General features: G+C 30.4%; 2 protein-coding genes across 4 annotated transcripts; both read left to right on the forward strand.

Annotated features, from left to right (window-relative positions):
- Window positions 1-4,017: 4,017 nt before the first annotated feature.
- LOC110639851 (uncharacterized) lies at window positions 4,018-8,629 on the forward strand. The gene is made up of 8 exons (XM_058152595.1): window positions 4,018-4,525; window positions 4,714-4,781; window positions 5,193-5,259; window positions 5,355-5,509; window positions 5,631-5,701; window positions 6,899-6,967; window positions 7,563-7,663; window positions 8,110-8,629. Exons 1-8 carry the CDS (start codon window positions 4,268-4,270, stop codon window positions 8,407-8,409), a joined length of 1,089 nt encoding a protein of 362 aa, XP_058008578.1. The 5' UTR covers window positions 4,018-4,267; the 3' UTR covers window positions 8,410-8,629.
- Window positions 8,630-9,109: 480 nt separating this feature from the next.
- On the forward strand, window positions 9,110-13,359 carry LOC110639853 (peptidyl-prolyl cis-trans isomerase CYP21-4). 3 transcript variants are annotated; one of them, XM_021790949.2, is made up of 8 exons: window positions 9,110-9,266; window positions 9,377-9,568; window positions 9,705-9,747; window positions 9,913-9,963; window positions 10,557-10,642; window positions 12,274-12,411; window positions 12,522-12,672; window positions 13,308-13,359. In XM_021790949.2, exons 2-8 carry the CDS (start codon window positions 9,417-9,419, stop codon window positions 13,335-13,337), a joined length of 651 nt encoding a protein of 216 aa, XP_021646641.2. In that variant the 5' UTR covers window positions 9,110-9,266; window positions 9,377-9,416; the 3' UTR covers window positions 13,338-13,359. The 3 variants fall into 3 exon arrangements, with proteins under 3 accessions (XP_021646641.2, XP_021646639.2, XP_021646640.2); XM_021790947.2 differs by having other exon boundaries at window positions 9,111-9,266; window positions 12,987-13,359; XM_021790948.2 differs by having other exon boundaries at window positions 9,115-9,266; window positions 9,398-9,568; window positions 12,987-13,359.
- The last annotated feature ends 49 nt before the right edge of the window (window positions 13,360-13,408 follow it).

The following is a 13,408-nucleotide window of genomic DNA, read 5'->3' on the forward strand; positions in this document are numbered from 1 at the left end:
TAGTCATTTGTAAAATTATAAAATTGGCTCTTTTTGTCAATCATCCTTTAATTTTAGAATTTATTGCATTTTTGTCCATCATTTCCATTTTATTATTATAAAATTTTATTTAAAAAAATTACATAAAATCTCTTAACTTAAAAAAATGCTACATAAAAGTTTTTCATACTAAAGTCCTATTATATCTCTGACCAAATTAACATATAAAAGTGTCATATTATAAAATAAAGAGAAATAAAAGAAATTAAATTACCACATATGAAATTCATATTAGTCTCTCTCGTATAAATCTATCTCATGTTTATTAACCCTACTCCTCAAATGTTCAAAATTATATTTATTGGGTCATCACATTAAAAAATGAAAAGTAGAGGTTATCTGGCATTACTATTATAATTGCTATCGAGAAAAATATATTAGTTATATAATATTAAAATATGATTTAAAAATAAATTCAACATGGTTTAGCATAAAAACACTAAACAATAAAATAGTTCCTTTCTAAATTATTTTTCTTAATTACATTTAAAATTATGTTTTTTTTCTAAAAAAAGCTTTTTGGCTTATGAAATTCAATGCCAAATAGGTTTAAAATTTTTTGTTTGGTGAAAAAAATATGAGTAAGTATGTTAGAATTATTTTATTTTAAAGCTGAAATTTTGTTTTTTTTTTAAATGATTTATTACACTAAATATACCTTATTTATGTGTTTGAATATGGAATTATAGAGTTTTAATTGCTATGATTATCTCGTCCCTAATTAATTAAGAAATATTCTTTTTAGACGTTTGAGTAATATTAATGGACATGAGATAAAAGTTAAAGGAAAAAGACTAATATAAATTTCATATTTAGAGCTTTAATTTTTTTTTTTTTTTTACAGTATACATTGACACGTATTATATTAATCGAAAATATAATGAGATTCTGACATAAGGGACTATTGTAACTTTTTTTTTTAGTTAAATAACTTTATGATAATAAAATAAAGATAAGAGGCGAAAGTGTAATAAACTCTAAAATTGAGAGATTGTCCAAAAAAATTAACCTATAAAATTTGAAGTTTAAATTATAATAAGTCATTATATATAAAAAAAATAATTTATTTTTAAATGCAATCAAATTTAGTTTTTAAATTAAACCTTGCCCTTTTATACTAAAATATTTAATAGAAATTAATTTAATTTTTTTTAAATGCTGTTTGATATCATTTTAAATAAATTTTTATTGTTAAAAGGTGCATAAAAAAAATACCCACCTAAAAAAAAAGGATGAAAGGAGCGAAATGCGAAAAGTTATATTATATTAATTTTTTTAGATGATTATATGATAAAAAGAATTTAATTATAAAGATAAATCCATCTTTAGTTATAAAATAAATTCATTTTTCTAATTGTAAATAAAATAATACAGATAAAACGACAATACGAGTGATAAAAAATAAAGTAAAAACCATAATAAGCAACATAATAATTGAAAATTTGAAATCAAATAATGATATGCCCTACATTATACAATTAGATAGAGAATGTTAAAGATTTTTACTATTTAATAATTATATAAAACATTTTAATTTTAAATCATATATCGTAAGTTTTAAATTTGAGCAATTATATATGGTTCTAAAAATCTTAGAATTCATTTTATTATTCACGTTAAAATACATTAAATGTATTTTTTTTTTCTCTTCTTTTTATTGTCACTCATTATTTTAGATGAACAAATTTCAAAATTTTCTAAATTAATTTTAAAATTTTAACTACAATTACTCTGATTTTAAATGTTGGTATACGTAATTCAAAATTATAATATTTAATTGTCAAAAAAAAATTAATATTTTCTATCCAATAGTTTTTAAAAATCGTATTTTAAAAATTATTGTCTATGATTGATTGCATAAGAATGTTTCTACAAAACTATTCTCTATATTAAATAATGATCATATTAGTTTAATTTTTAAGTTTTATAATAATAATAATAATAATAATAATAATAATAATAATAATAATAATAATATTATTATTATTATTATTATTATTATTATTATTATTATTATAATGCATATTTTTCTTCTTATTTTTTTACTAAATAAATTTCAATTCACTTATCACAATAAATTAAACGATTTATCATTCTCGATATCTTCCTTCATTTAAAAGAATTTATTGCCCTTTTCCTTCCCTACATATCACCCTTCACGGCCATATATTTTTCATTGCAGCAATTCTATTCCAAATAGGAATTCTAAGAGGTTGAATTTTTATGAGTATCTGACTTTATTAAATTTTAATAAGATAAGTTTTAATAATTTATAATTGACTTTGTGATGAATTTAAATTTAAAAAATAATGTTTATAATGGATTTGAGTCGAATTTAAATTTTATGTATTGAACATCGTTAAAATATATTTTTATAATAATATTTATAAATTATATACTTTTTTATTTAAATAAAATATAATTTGAATATTTGTTGAATTGTTAAATTTTTAAAATATAAATTATGAATATAATTTTCTTTATATAAATTATTAATTAAAATATATAAAATTAAATTGATTTGAGTATTTTTCGAATAGTGATAATTAATTTTGGATGAGTTTAAATTTTGAAAATATAATTAAATTTGTGTATGATGATTTTTACATGTATCTTATTATTGTTATCTCTAATTTTAATATTTTTTTTAAAATAAATTAATTACAAAAAAAATTCAATTAAATTTTTGTACAATTATGTTTAATTTCTTATTTTTTGGAAATAAAATCTTTTAAAGCTAAAAAACATTAAATTTTTAATTTCAAATGGAGAAATCGATAAAAGAAATATTTAAATTAAATTATTGTAAAACTTTAGATTGCACACAAAGGAAAAGGAGTGCGCGCAAACTGAGCATATAGTCACATAGTTAAGGAATCGTACAATGTTTTGTGAAGTTTCGTACAAAAATCTCCTGAAAGATGGCGGCTCGTACAAATCACTGCTCACGACTCACTGTGGTCAAAACAGCTGGCACCGGCAAACCATCCCAGTTTGTAAAAGATAAAAATAAAATAAAATAAAATATGCAAGGAGTGGTTTTAATAATTACATTTACATGTATGTTTAATGAAAGAGATATATATATATATATAAGTAATTTTATATTTTTTTATTCGATTTAAATTTAAATTTTTTAATTTGTTTAATTTTATAGTAAATATATTTTTATTTTTCATCTTTATTGATTTATTTTGCAAAACAAATTAAAAGAATTGTTATTCACCAAATAATCAAGGCATCATTCAATTTTCAAATAGACATGATACAACTAATCATAAATTTATGTCTACATAAAAAGATAACAGTTTTTAAATTAAACATTTACACTGAAATTTATATATTTACTAATATTAATTATATAAGGATATTAATATAAATATTTAATTTAAAAATATTAAATATACTTTTATATAAAATTAATTTATATTAATTTCCTTCAATAAATATATATAAATAATTTATTATCGTGATTTCTCTTTAAAAATATTTTAACGGATTCATCTAATATAAATTTGAGTTCATATAAAAATAAATTTAATAATCATTAGATTAATATTTATATCGAAATATATATTTATATATAAATATTTAATTCAATGATGATTACTCATTTTAATATAAGTTTAAATTTTATGTAATCACACCATATTTTAATATATCCATTCTAAAAAAATTTTAATCATTTAATTACTAATTAAAATTCAATTGTAATATAATATCAATAATTTCTCAAAAAAATTTTAACATCTCAATTAATTGTGAATTAGCCTTAAAATTTAAAGTAATTCTAATAAATTTTCTTAAATATTTAAGATTTTATGTGATTACATTGTTTTTAATTTGTTTCAAATATTAAATTTATGGATGGTATATTTAATATTTAAATATTTTATTTTTTAAAACTAGTTCAATATAAGAAAAATGCTTTATATTTAATTAAATAAAAAATTAATCTCGATATAGTGAAAAGAAAAGGGTATAAAAAACCCTCACGGTATTAATATAGGAGTCTTGTTTGAGGGGCGCCATTGGTCCATGCTTCTCTCTCCATCAGTAGTACAATGCTGAAAATTAGTACCAACTCTTTTCCTTTCCTGGATTATTTCCTAAAAATCCAAAGTCAAGCGCAAATTATAACACAAGCTAGAGTCGCCCAAGGAATGCAGGCAAAGAGCACGCCAACGCAGCACCGTCTCTATACAGCAAGGAAACTTTATCGCTTACAATGGCTCGAGTCTCGTTGGTCTTATTGGTTCTGGTCTCCGTTTTGATCGGGTGGGCCAGCTCGCACCAGGAGTCCGGTGAGTGGAGATGTGAGTCCGACTCGGGAATCCGAGTGCAAGCCGAGTTCAGGCCTGGACTTGTCACCCTTGATGGCCATGCCGACGATTGGAAGGACATTGATGGCTTCGAATTCTCTCTCCTTCCTGCTCTGGACCCGGATGAGGATAAAGAGTATAAAGGTGGAAAAATGACCGTTAAGGTAGGTTCTGATTAAAAAATCTCTATGTGCATTGCAAGTGTTTTTGTGATGTCCCGTATACAGTGAAATGCTTACATCAGTGACAAATTGGAGCATTTGGCCATGGTGACTTTCTATGGATCCATTTTCAGATTTGTCTTTTAACTTTTTTCTTTTTTCCTGATGAGATACGCTTGGGGTTGTTGTAGGCCTTGCACGATGGTAAAGATGTGTTCTTCTTGTTGCAAGTCGATGGGGACTATGCCTACTCGAAAGGGTAAGTTTCCTTCCTAGAGAAAGAAGCACAATATGGATCTTATCATGCTCAGGATTTTGTTGTATTATTACTTTCGTTATGTGTTTGATCTATTTAACATGTCCGATATTATTATGCATGTAGCTGGCTGCTCCAAGTGAATTGCCATTCAATTCTGCCTATAGATGAATTTTAATATGATACCTATTAAGTAATATTAAGTATTGCTTTAAGGGAAACAATTTTTGTGCTTGCTTTATCATTTAAGGTTTTGTAGCCTCTTTTGATTTGTGGACGAAGATTTGATTTCATCATGATCGCACCAAACTCTTGCCTGAGTTTGTCATTCCATACTTTTGAGATAATCAAGGGAATGCATGTTTAGTTAGATCAGAGAAGGATTTTATTGGATTGAACTTTTCTTTACTGCAGCAACAACATTAAATGCCCATCTGTGGCCCTCATGTTTCCAATTGGTGACCATGCTACCTATCACAATGTAAGTGGCTCCACTGATTATAGTGCTGTTGTTGTCATCATTTGTAAGTTAATATTCGTGGTCTTTTCATTTATGTGAGAAATGTGTGTTTTTAGATGGGTGGCTGTAAGGAAGGAACTAATGCTTGCACCAACAAAACTTGCAAAGGCCATGAAGTTGACATTATGCACTTTTCAATTGGAAATGCTATTCCTGGACGGCTCTATGGTGGGAATCCGATAGACAACAGAGATGGAAATGGTGGTGACAGGTGATACAATATTAACTTCTTGACTATCAAAACATTGGAGTAGGATGTATCTGTTAGTGGATGCTTGCATAATCTACTTAGTTGATCTTTATGTGTTATTTATGATTCTCTCTTTGAACAGGTTTGGCCATTTGGTCGATCTATATGCATGGAATCCACACTGTAGATATATTGATGGAACTGGTCCTTCAGGTATTTCTAGCATTAAGTTATACGACTGATCTTTTTCAATGGGAAATTGAACGTGTTTATGTCTTGAGAAAATGATTGACTGCATTTAAAGAAGAAAAATAAAGTGGGATAAGGAACTAAATAAATGACAAGGAGCATCATGACATAGAATTCATGATGTGCTCCTAGAAAGTCAAAAGCTTGCTTTTTTTGATATTGTCTATTTCACATTTTATAGATATTTTATTTACCCCAAGCACTTTATAAAGATCGTGATATATTAATAACTTCATCCTTAATTTTAAATATTCTCCAAGGACATCCAGAAATCTGCTTAATCCATATTTGAATATTATACTGTTAGTTCATGAATTTTTAAATAACTTGTATTCCCTTTGGTTTGACATAAATTTTCATAGTAAAGCTCTATCATACTCACTTTATCATGTGACACTTTTTCAATGCATTGGCTTTACCCTTTTTTTCAAAAAAACGGATGAAAGATAAAAATGCTAGTCAAGTAATTTGGCCTGCATTGGCTTTAATGGTTGCCTTTTTTAAAATAAAAAAAAAAAGAGCTGAGTTTGAGCTCATCCTGAAAATTCATGCCAAGCTTGGGCTTTTCTTCTGCCCAGCTTGTTTAAAGCCTTACCGAGGAGGAAATACTAGTCAGTATCAATAAAATTTGGTAGATTCCAATATGGTCAAAATAACTGCAAGCCTTCATGCTATGGAAATCTCCAGGTCATCTGACTGAAGAAGCAATGGGATCTATAAATTATCATTTCCCATTTTTTCCTCTTAAAGCTCTATCTATGAAGCTTCAGAATAATTTAGGTGTCTCTTAAGTCAAAATTTAGTAAGCTTATATAATTTTATGTGAAGAGAGCCTTGCCTCAATGGTAAGGTTGCACTTTTATGGATGAGCATGAAAACCATTTCTTTCAAAAGAAGTTTAGATGATTCTCCTTCGACCTTGACAGAGCAAGGAGCTTTGTGCACTGGGGACACTATAGTCTTTTGGTTTGTGACATTCACTTATTTCATAGGATTGAGCTAATTATAAAAATCAACTTCTACCTTAATGGTAGTCATATCAGGTTAATTTATTTTACTTCTTCCTCTTCTTATTATGCTTGTATTTACTTTTTAGTAAATTTCTCTAATAGTAGGTGAGTAAAGATCAAACTATTAAAGGGTGAACATTTTCAATGTCAGGAAATTATTCTAGTGCACAGAATAATTGGAAGGGGGCATGGTGGCACAGTACCTTTACTGATCACTCAGGTAACTCTTTCTCTTACAACCACCCCGCCCCTTCCTTTTCTGTCTTTCTCTATGTCTGTCCATCATTTACTGGTTACTTGTAAGGATAGTCTGTATTATTTATGTGCGACCAAACTGTAAAAAAATTTTGTTGTACAGTTGTGAAAAAGGACTGACATACATGAGAGAGTCAATCCAAATGGTTCATATGCTTGATTTGTGCATACAATCCACAGAAATTCACTTGTGTGCTATGTATTCATTTGCTTTTGATTAAATGCATTTTACAATATCCAATCACAAGGTTCATTTTGTGTGATTAGTGATACTCAAGGATGCTGTGTCCCCAAAGTGCAGTGAGTTGGAAAAGGATGCTAGAAAGCACAAACACATATGCATTTACTTTGTTATGAAATTTTAACCAAACAACATTGACTTTGAGACATGGAAGTTTCACTTTGGTTTCTGTGTCCCCATTTGTGTTCTATCTGTTTTTAGATTTCTTGCTTGTGCTTTCAAGTGGACTATGGTATACCCTTTATTTTCATTCATTTTTTTTTGGATCAAATGTAATTCTTTGTTCTCTATGATTTGATATTTAATATTTCACTAACAGGTTTTGTAGAGGAAGATAGTCCTTATGGTTCAGATGGTCAAAAAGGCACTTATTTTTTTGAATTCTCTAGGCCTTTGAGAACCATGGATCGTTTCCAGCAGGTCAGTAACTCATCTGCCAGATTAGCATATCATTTGAAATTTTTGGAATTTCAAATTGTGCATTTAGAATTGGTTGCACCAACTATTGCTCTCATTTGGTTGCTTGCTGAGGAAAGTAGATTATGGCCTTGAAGTATTAACAGCAGGTCTACTAGCATGGCCATACTGTTGATTCATGGTTATTATCGCATGATGGTGTATTTGGGAGATGCTCAGACGATCTCTACAATTTGGATTCTAAACTTTTGCTGGAATCACTATTGAGCTGTCTTGCTCCTTGTTGCCTACTAGTCATTTACTGTGCATATACTTTGACTGGAATGCATATATTGTCAGAACTTATGTTGTGTGATGGTACCATTGTATCGTTTAGACAACTTTGTAGTTAGAAGTATTACTTTCCAGCAGCAGAGCTTGAATGAGTTGTTTTCTCTAAATTTCTGCAGGATGCTCAGTTTACCATTAGTGGATCAAGCAAGATGTCTGTTGCATTCTGGTATCCTGTTGATGGGAACCCATGGCATGGATCTGGTCACTATTCTGTCAACTGTGATTGGATACCCTTAGATATCTCTCCTGGCAGTTCAACATTAACAACGTCATCACCAGGCAGTTCGGTAGCTGTTGCAAGTGCCTTCGCGCTTTTATTTTCAGTAGTGTCTGTATGCGTCTCTGTTTTTGTGGGATATAGAGTTAATAGACCTAGTGGTTTTACACCCATGGGAACAACCATGGAAAATCTTTAGGATAGCAGCTTGGGTCGGAGATTGTACTGCTAGTTTATCACTTTGTCATTCTTAGGTGATGCTGCATGTACTTGCTTAGAGGGCATTTGTGACATAACAAATCTTTTTGTGTATGAAGAATCAGTGGATGAGTAAATGAGTAATGCCAAGAGATTGTTCCAAAATAAGGCTTAAAATTCCACTCCTTTCTGTTCAGTAACGGGCACCATTCCAAGAAGTGAGAAGTCAGATGTTAAAAATGGTAATTTCAAATATTTATGGTAAATATTTTTCATCAATCAAAGTTTAGGCAATACTAAATTTTAGAAATATTTATCCAAGGATAGGTCTGACTACATTTTATGATTATTTTTGGGTAGCTTTGTTAACAAATGATGGTTTATTTATTTATTATTTAATATAAATAAAAGCAAGATACCTTAATTTAGTCTTTTTATTCACAATTAATACTAATATTTTCATCGAAATAATAAAATTCAATTGTAATAATTTATAAAAAAAATTCTCGTATAAATATAAATGCTAGCAGCGTTATTTTCAAATTCACTGCCAGCATTCAATGATCTCTGTTAAATCAGTTTGAAAAACATAATTAAAAAAACATATTATAAAACAAAAATAAAAAAATCATTAGCATATTGAATAGGAAGATAAAATCTTCCTCAGTAGCTGGCCTGGCGGCGCTGTAAAACTAGGCTAATTGGGCTGAACACGGGCCCAATCAATAACCGATAAGCCTATGGCGTACGCTCAAAAATCGTTGAAAATTAGAGAAGGGGTTAAGGAGTAGGAATTGAAATTTCAATCAAAGATCACAAAACCGTCAACTTGTTTCACCTGGCGAAGGAATCACACAGGTAATTTCCAATGAAAATATTTTCTCTTTAATGCATCTAATTTTAGATCTTAAAATCTCAATTCGAATTCGATATTTTCGCAAATTTAATTTTGGAAAGTGATTTCTCAGGTGGTGGTTTTGTGTATACAGAAGATTGAGATTATTGTAGATGGCAAGGATCAAGCCTCAAGCTCTCTTGCAACAGAGCAAGAAGAAGAAGGGACCGAGTCGAATAAGTGCTGTTACTATTCTTCTATGCGGCTTGATTGTTCTCTTGACTATCTTTTTCTTGTATTCTTCATACAGTCACTGGTCCCTTAGGTTTGTGCACTCCATGATTTTTCGTGTATTTGATAAACTCTTTTCATTCTTAATTTTGATAATAATAAGTTTTTGCTGCTATTCTGGTTGATTCTGTGAATTAATTACTAATTCATATGTTTGTAATTCTGGTTAGGTCAAGAATCCAGACTCAGAGTCGTAAATCATTAGGCTTTGAGGTATGTATTTTTCACAACCTTGTTTATTTCTCTTGGTCACTGAACATTTTATTTTTCATTTATGTTTTCTTGAGCTTACATCTTGGTCCATCTGTTTCAGGTTTTTCGGTTTCATCAGACTTTAATTTTACCTGACTCGTCTTTTTCAATTTTTTTGTTCTGCAGGTTGAACAGGCTTTTCTGGATCCAAAGAAATCTGATCTCCCAGGATATGCAGTATGTCATTTTCTACTCTGAGCCATTTTAACTTCTGAAATTACTTTGTTTCCAAATGAAAGCTGTTGCCAGGGTGAGCATTGTTAATCTGTAATGGTAATATTTACAGTGGGTGAAGGTTAGTGTTCGGGTAAAAAAATATGGGGAGCTTTCATCAAAGTGGGTTTGATGTTGTTATCTAGTGTATTTTAATGTGTTTCCTTATCTAATTAAGAACACAGTGAATTCTATTGGTATCCATATTTTTTCTGTAGGAATCTGACAAGAAAATACTTTGTGGAATTCATAAAGCATTTTATTTTCTGTTAATTATTGGAATTAGTGACTTGAAAATTTTTCTTTTTACTGAATTGGATTAATGTTCTTCTCATCATGTGAGCCAACTTTTGTAGGGATTGTTCAAATACATTAGTTTCATAAGGGTCAATTAGTTGGAGGGTCAGCTTCAGAACCATTACATAGTTATTGAAATTATCCGTCACCTCTTTCTATGCTTTGGCATGATTACATGTTTTTTCATTTCTATGCTATTAGGTTGAGATTTTACACATGATTTTTAATTCAACAATGCTGGATTTTCATTTTATTACTAGATTTTAAATACATCGAAAGGCACCATAACAGTAGAACTTTTCAAGGATGGTTCTTCCGAAGTTGTTGACAAGTTCATTGACTTGTGGTGAGTGTAAAAATAACCGCTTATTTTGACCTTCACTTCATAGATTCATATATAGTTCATGTAGCTGATGTCATCATATTCTTTATAGCTCTCATTGTACAGTGCAATATTTACAATGTTCTTTTATGGGATTTGTGCATTTTAGTAGCAAGATTGTCCATCTTAATTGATATATTTGCATTTGACTTTTTCATTAACAAAATTCATATATGATGGGTCAAACTGCAAGTTACAATGTGAATTTGGGTAACTATAAGCTTGTATTGGAAAGATTCAAGTGGAGGATTATAATTATTTTATGCAAGCATTTTTCTCTTATGTGTCCAATGGATGCTAAATCCTATGTAAGCATTGATCTCTAGGCCTTATGAAATGGTTTCTTTGTTATGAGTACCTGTATGGGTGCATCATGCATATCATGGTTTGCCTTGTTCTTCTTTCCTCATCTTCTTTCTTTTGCACACCACTTTCAATCAATTGTATCAGCTCTAAAATCAACGTAGGTGTTTTGTATCAGCTCTCTTTTTTGGTTAGGAGGCACTGATCATTTGTGCATTTCCTTTGCAGAACTGATGATTGAGGTATTGCCCCAAAATAATCATTTTAAATATCTCGGCTCAATCCTTCAAGTAGATGGGGGATGTGAGGAGGATGTTAGTCATAGGATTAAAGCCGGATGGTTGAAGTGGAGACGTGCCACGGGAATTTTATGTGATCGCAAAATTCTCAATAAGTTGAAAGGAGAATTTTATTGCACAGCCATACGACTGGGCATGTTATATGATAGTGAGTGTTGGGCAATGAAGGAGTCGTATATGTCTAAGATAAGAGTTGCATAGATGAGAATGTTAAGGTGAATGAGTGGCCATATGAGTGGCCACACTAGACTAGATAAAGTCCATAATGAGAGTATTAGAGAAAAGGTAGGAGTAGTGTCAATTGAGGATAAGTTGCGAGAAGGAAAATTGAGGGGTTTTGGTCATGTGAAGCATAGATATACGGAGGCTCCAGTTAGACAAGTAGAGCACATTGGTTACCTAAATTATTTTGGAGAAGAGTAGTGCAACATAATCTAAAAACATTACATATTTCTGAGGATTTAACCCAAAATCGTTTAGAACGGTGAAAGAGAATTCATATAGCCGACTCTAATAAATTTTTGGGATGAAGGCTTAGTTGAATTGAGTTGAGTTGAGTTGAGTTTTTCCTTCCCTGGGTGTTAGGCAAGTGTGCAAATAGAACAGCTAGGAAGGGTCAACTATTTCTAAAATCAATGTAGGTGTTTGGTTCTACATAAACTCATACAACGTGCTTAATACAACATCAACTGTCTCAACTCTCATGTGGTAATGGCCATTGAAGGCTTTTGATCTATAAAAATATAATAGAATCAAGTAACCATTTGATTAAAGATTCATGGCACATAGTTTACACCTCACAGTCCAGATTCCATGTGATGTATCTCACAATGGATCGATAGTTTACTAATAGAATTGAAAATAAAGGATGTTTATAATAACCTTATATGGCAATTCTTATCTTAAGTTGATTCTGAGTAGATACCTCTTGAAAAACATCTTACTACAAATCTTGCCCATTCTCCTCAATTAACAATGCAATTGGTTTTGCAGTGAAAAAGGGCACTTCAAGGGGATGCGTTTCCGTCATGTGATAAAGCATTATGTGATTCAAGCAGGGGATGCTGATAGCCTTGGGGCTGCGGAAGACTGGACTTTGAAGGGGAAGCGTTACAGTCAACTTGATACAAGGTTGCCCGCATAAATCATATTTTTCTTCTCCAATTTTTTACCATTTTATGAATTATTCAGTATTTTGCATTTTGAGGTTTAATTTTAAGTGGATTTTGATATTCAACCAGTTTGAAACATGAGGCATTCATGCTCGGGACTTCTAAGAGAAAACACGATGACAAAGGATTTGAGCTTTTCATTACAACTGCACCCATCCCTGATCTTACTGAAAAACTTATAGTTTTTGGACGGGTCGTTAAAGGAGAAGATGTTGTTCAGGTAAAAGCACTTTATTTTTCTTTCTAGTTGTTATGACGAGTAGGATTGTTTTTTTGGTCACTCATTTTCAGATATCAGCATTTCATTGTTGTTTGCTTGAGACCATGACCCGGAGATGCACTGTATACTGCAGTAACCAGTATTTTAAATATATTGCCATGGGGTCATTTGTTCTCATAGAACCAGGATAATAAATTGGAGTTGTCTCATTCCTAATTGGATGAGTTTGCTCAGGAAAAAAATGTTACCATATGTTAGAAGAGTTGTATTTCTGGTAGTTGCTGATTATGTAATTGAATAATGTGCTGGCCCAGGAAATTGAAGAGGTGGATACAGATGAATATTTTCAACCTAAATCCCATATAGGGATCATCAATGTGAATCTAAAGCAGGAAATCTGAAGGCCCGGATTTCTGATTCAACACTTTCCCACATTGCATTTATTCCTCCACTCTGCCTATCATTTTTCCTGCCAAACTTGCGATATGAACGGTGTGTATCTGGGGATCTGTGCAATCAAGAAATTTGCTCCGCGGAAACTATTTTAAATTAGCATGCGTAGGGAGTGATACCAATTCTATTTTGACAATTTTTCTTCAGGCTCGATCATACACTCAAATTATATTGTATAACAGGTTGATGTAATCTTTGCTTGGAAATATTGAGGGGAAAAAGTGATTTTGCTGATGATCTATGCTTGTGATTGGAGCTTTTTTTGCATGTTTCTGACTCATGA

This window comes from Hevea brasiliensis, chromosome 9 (assembly GCF_030052815.1).
Source record: "Hevea brasiliensis isolate MT/VB/25A 57/8 chromosome 9, ASM3005281v1, whole genome shotgun sequence".
NCBI lineage: Eukaryota > Viridiplantae > Streptophyta > Magnoliopsida > Malpighiales > Euphorbiaceae > Hevea > Hevea brasiliensis.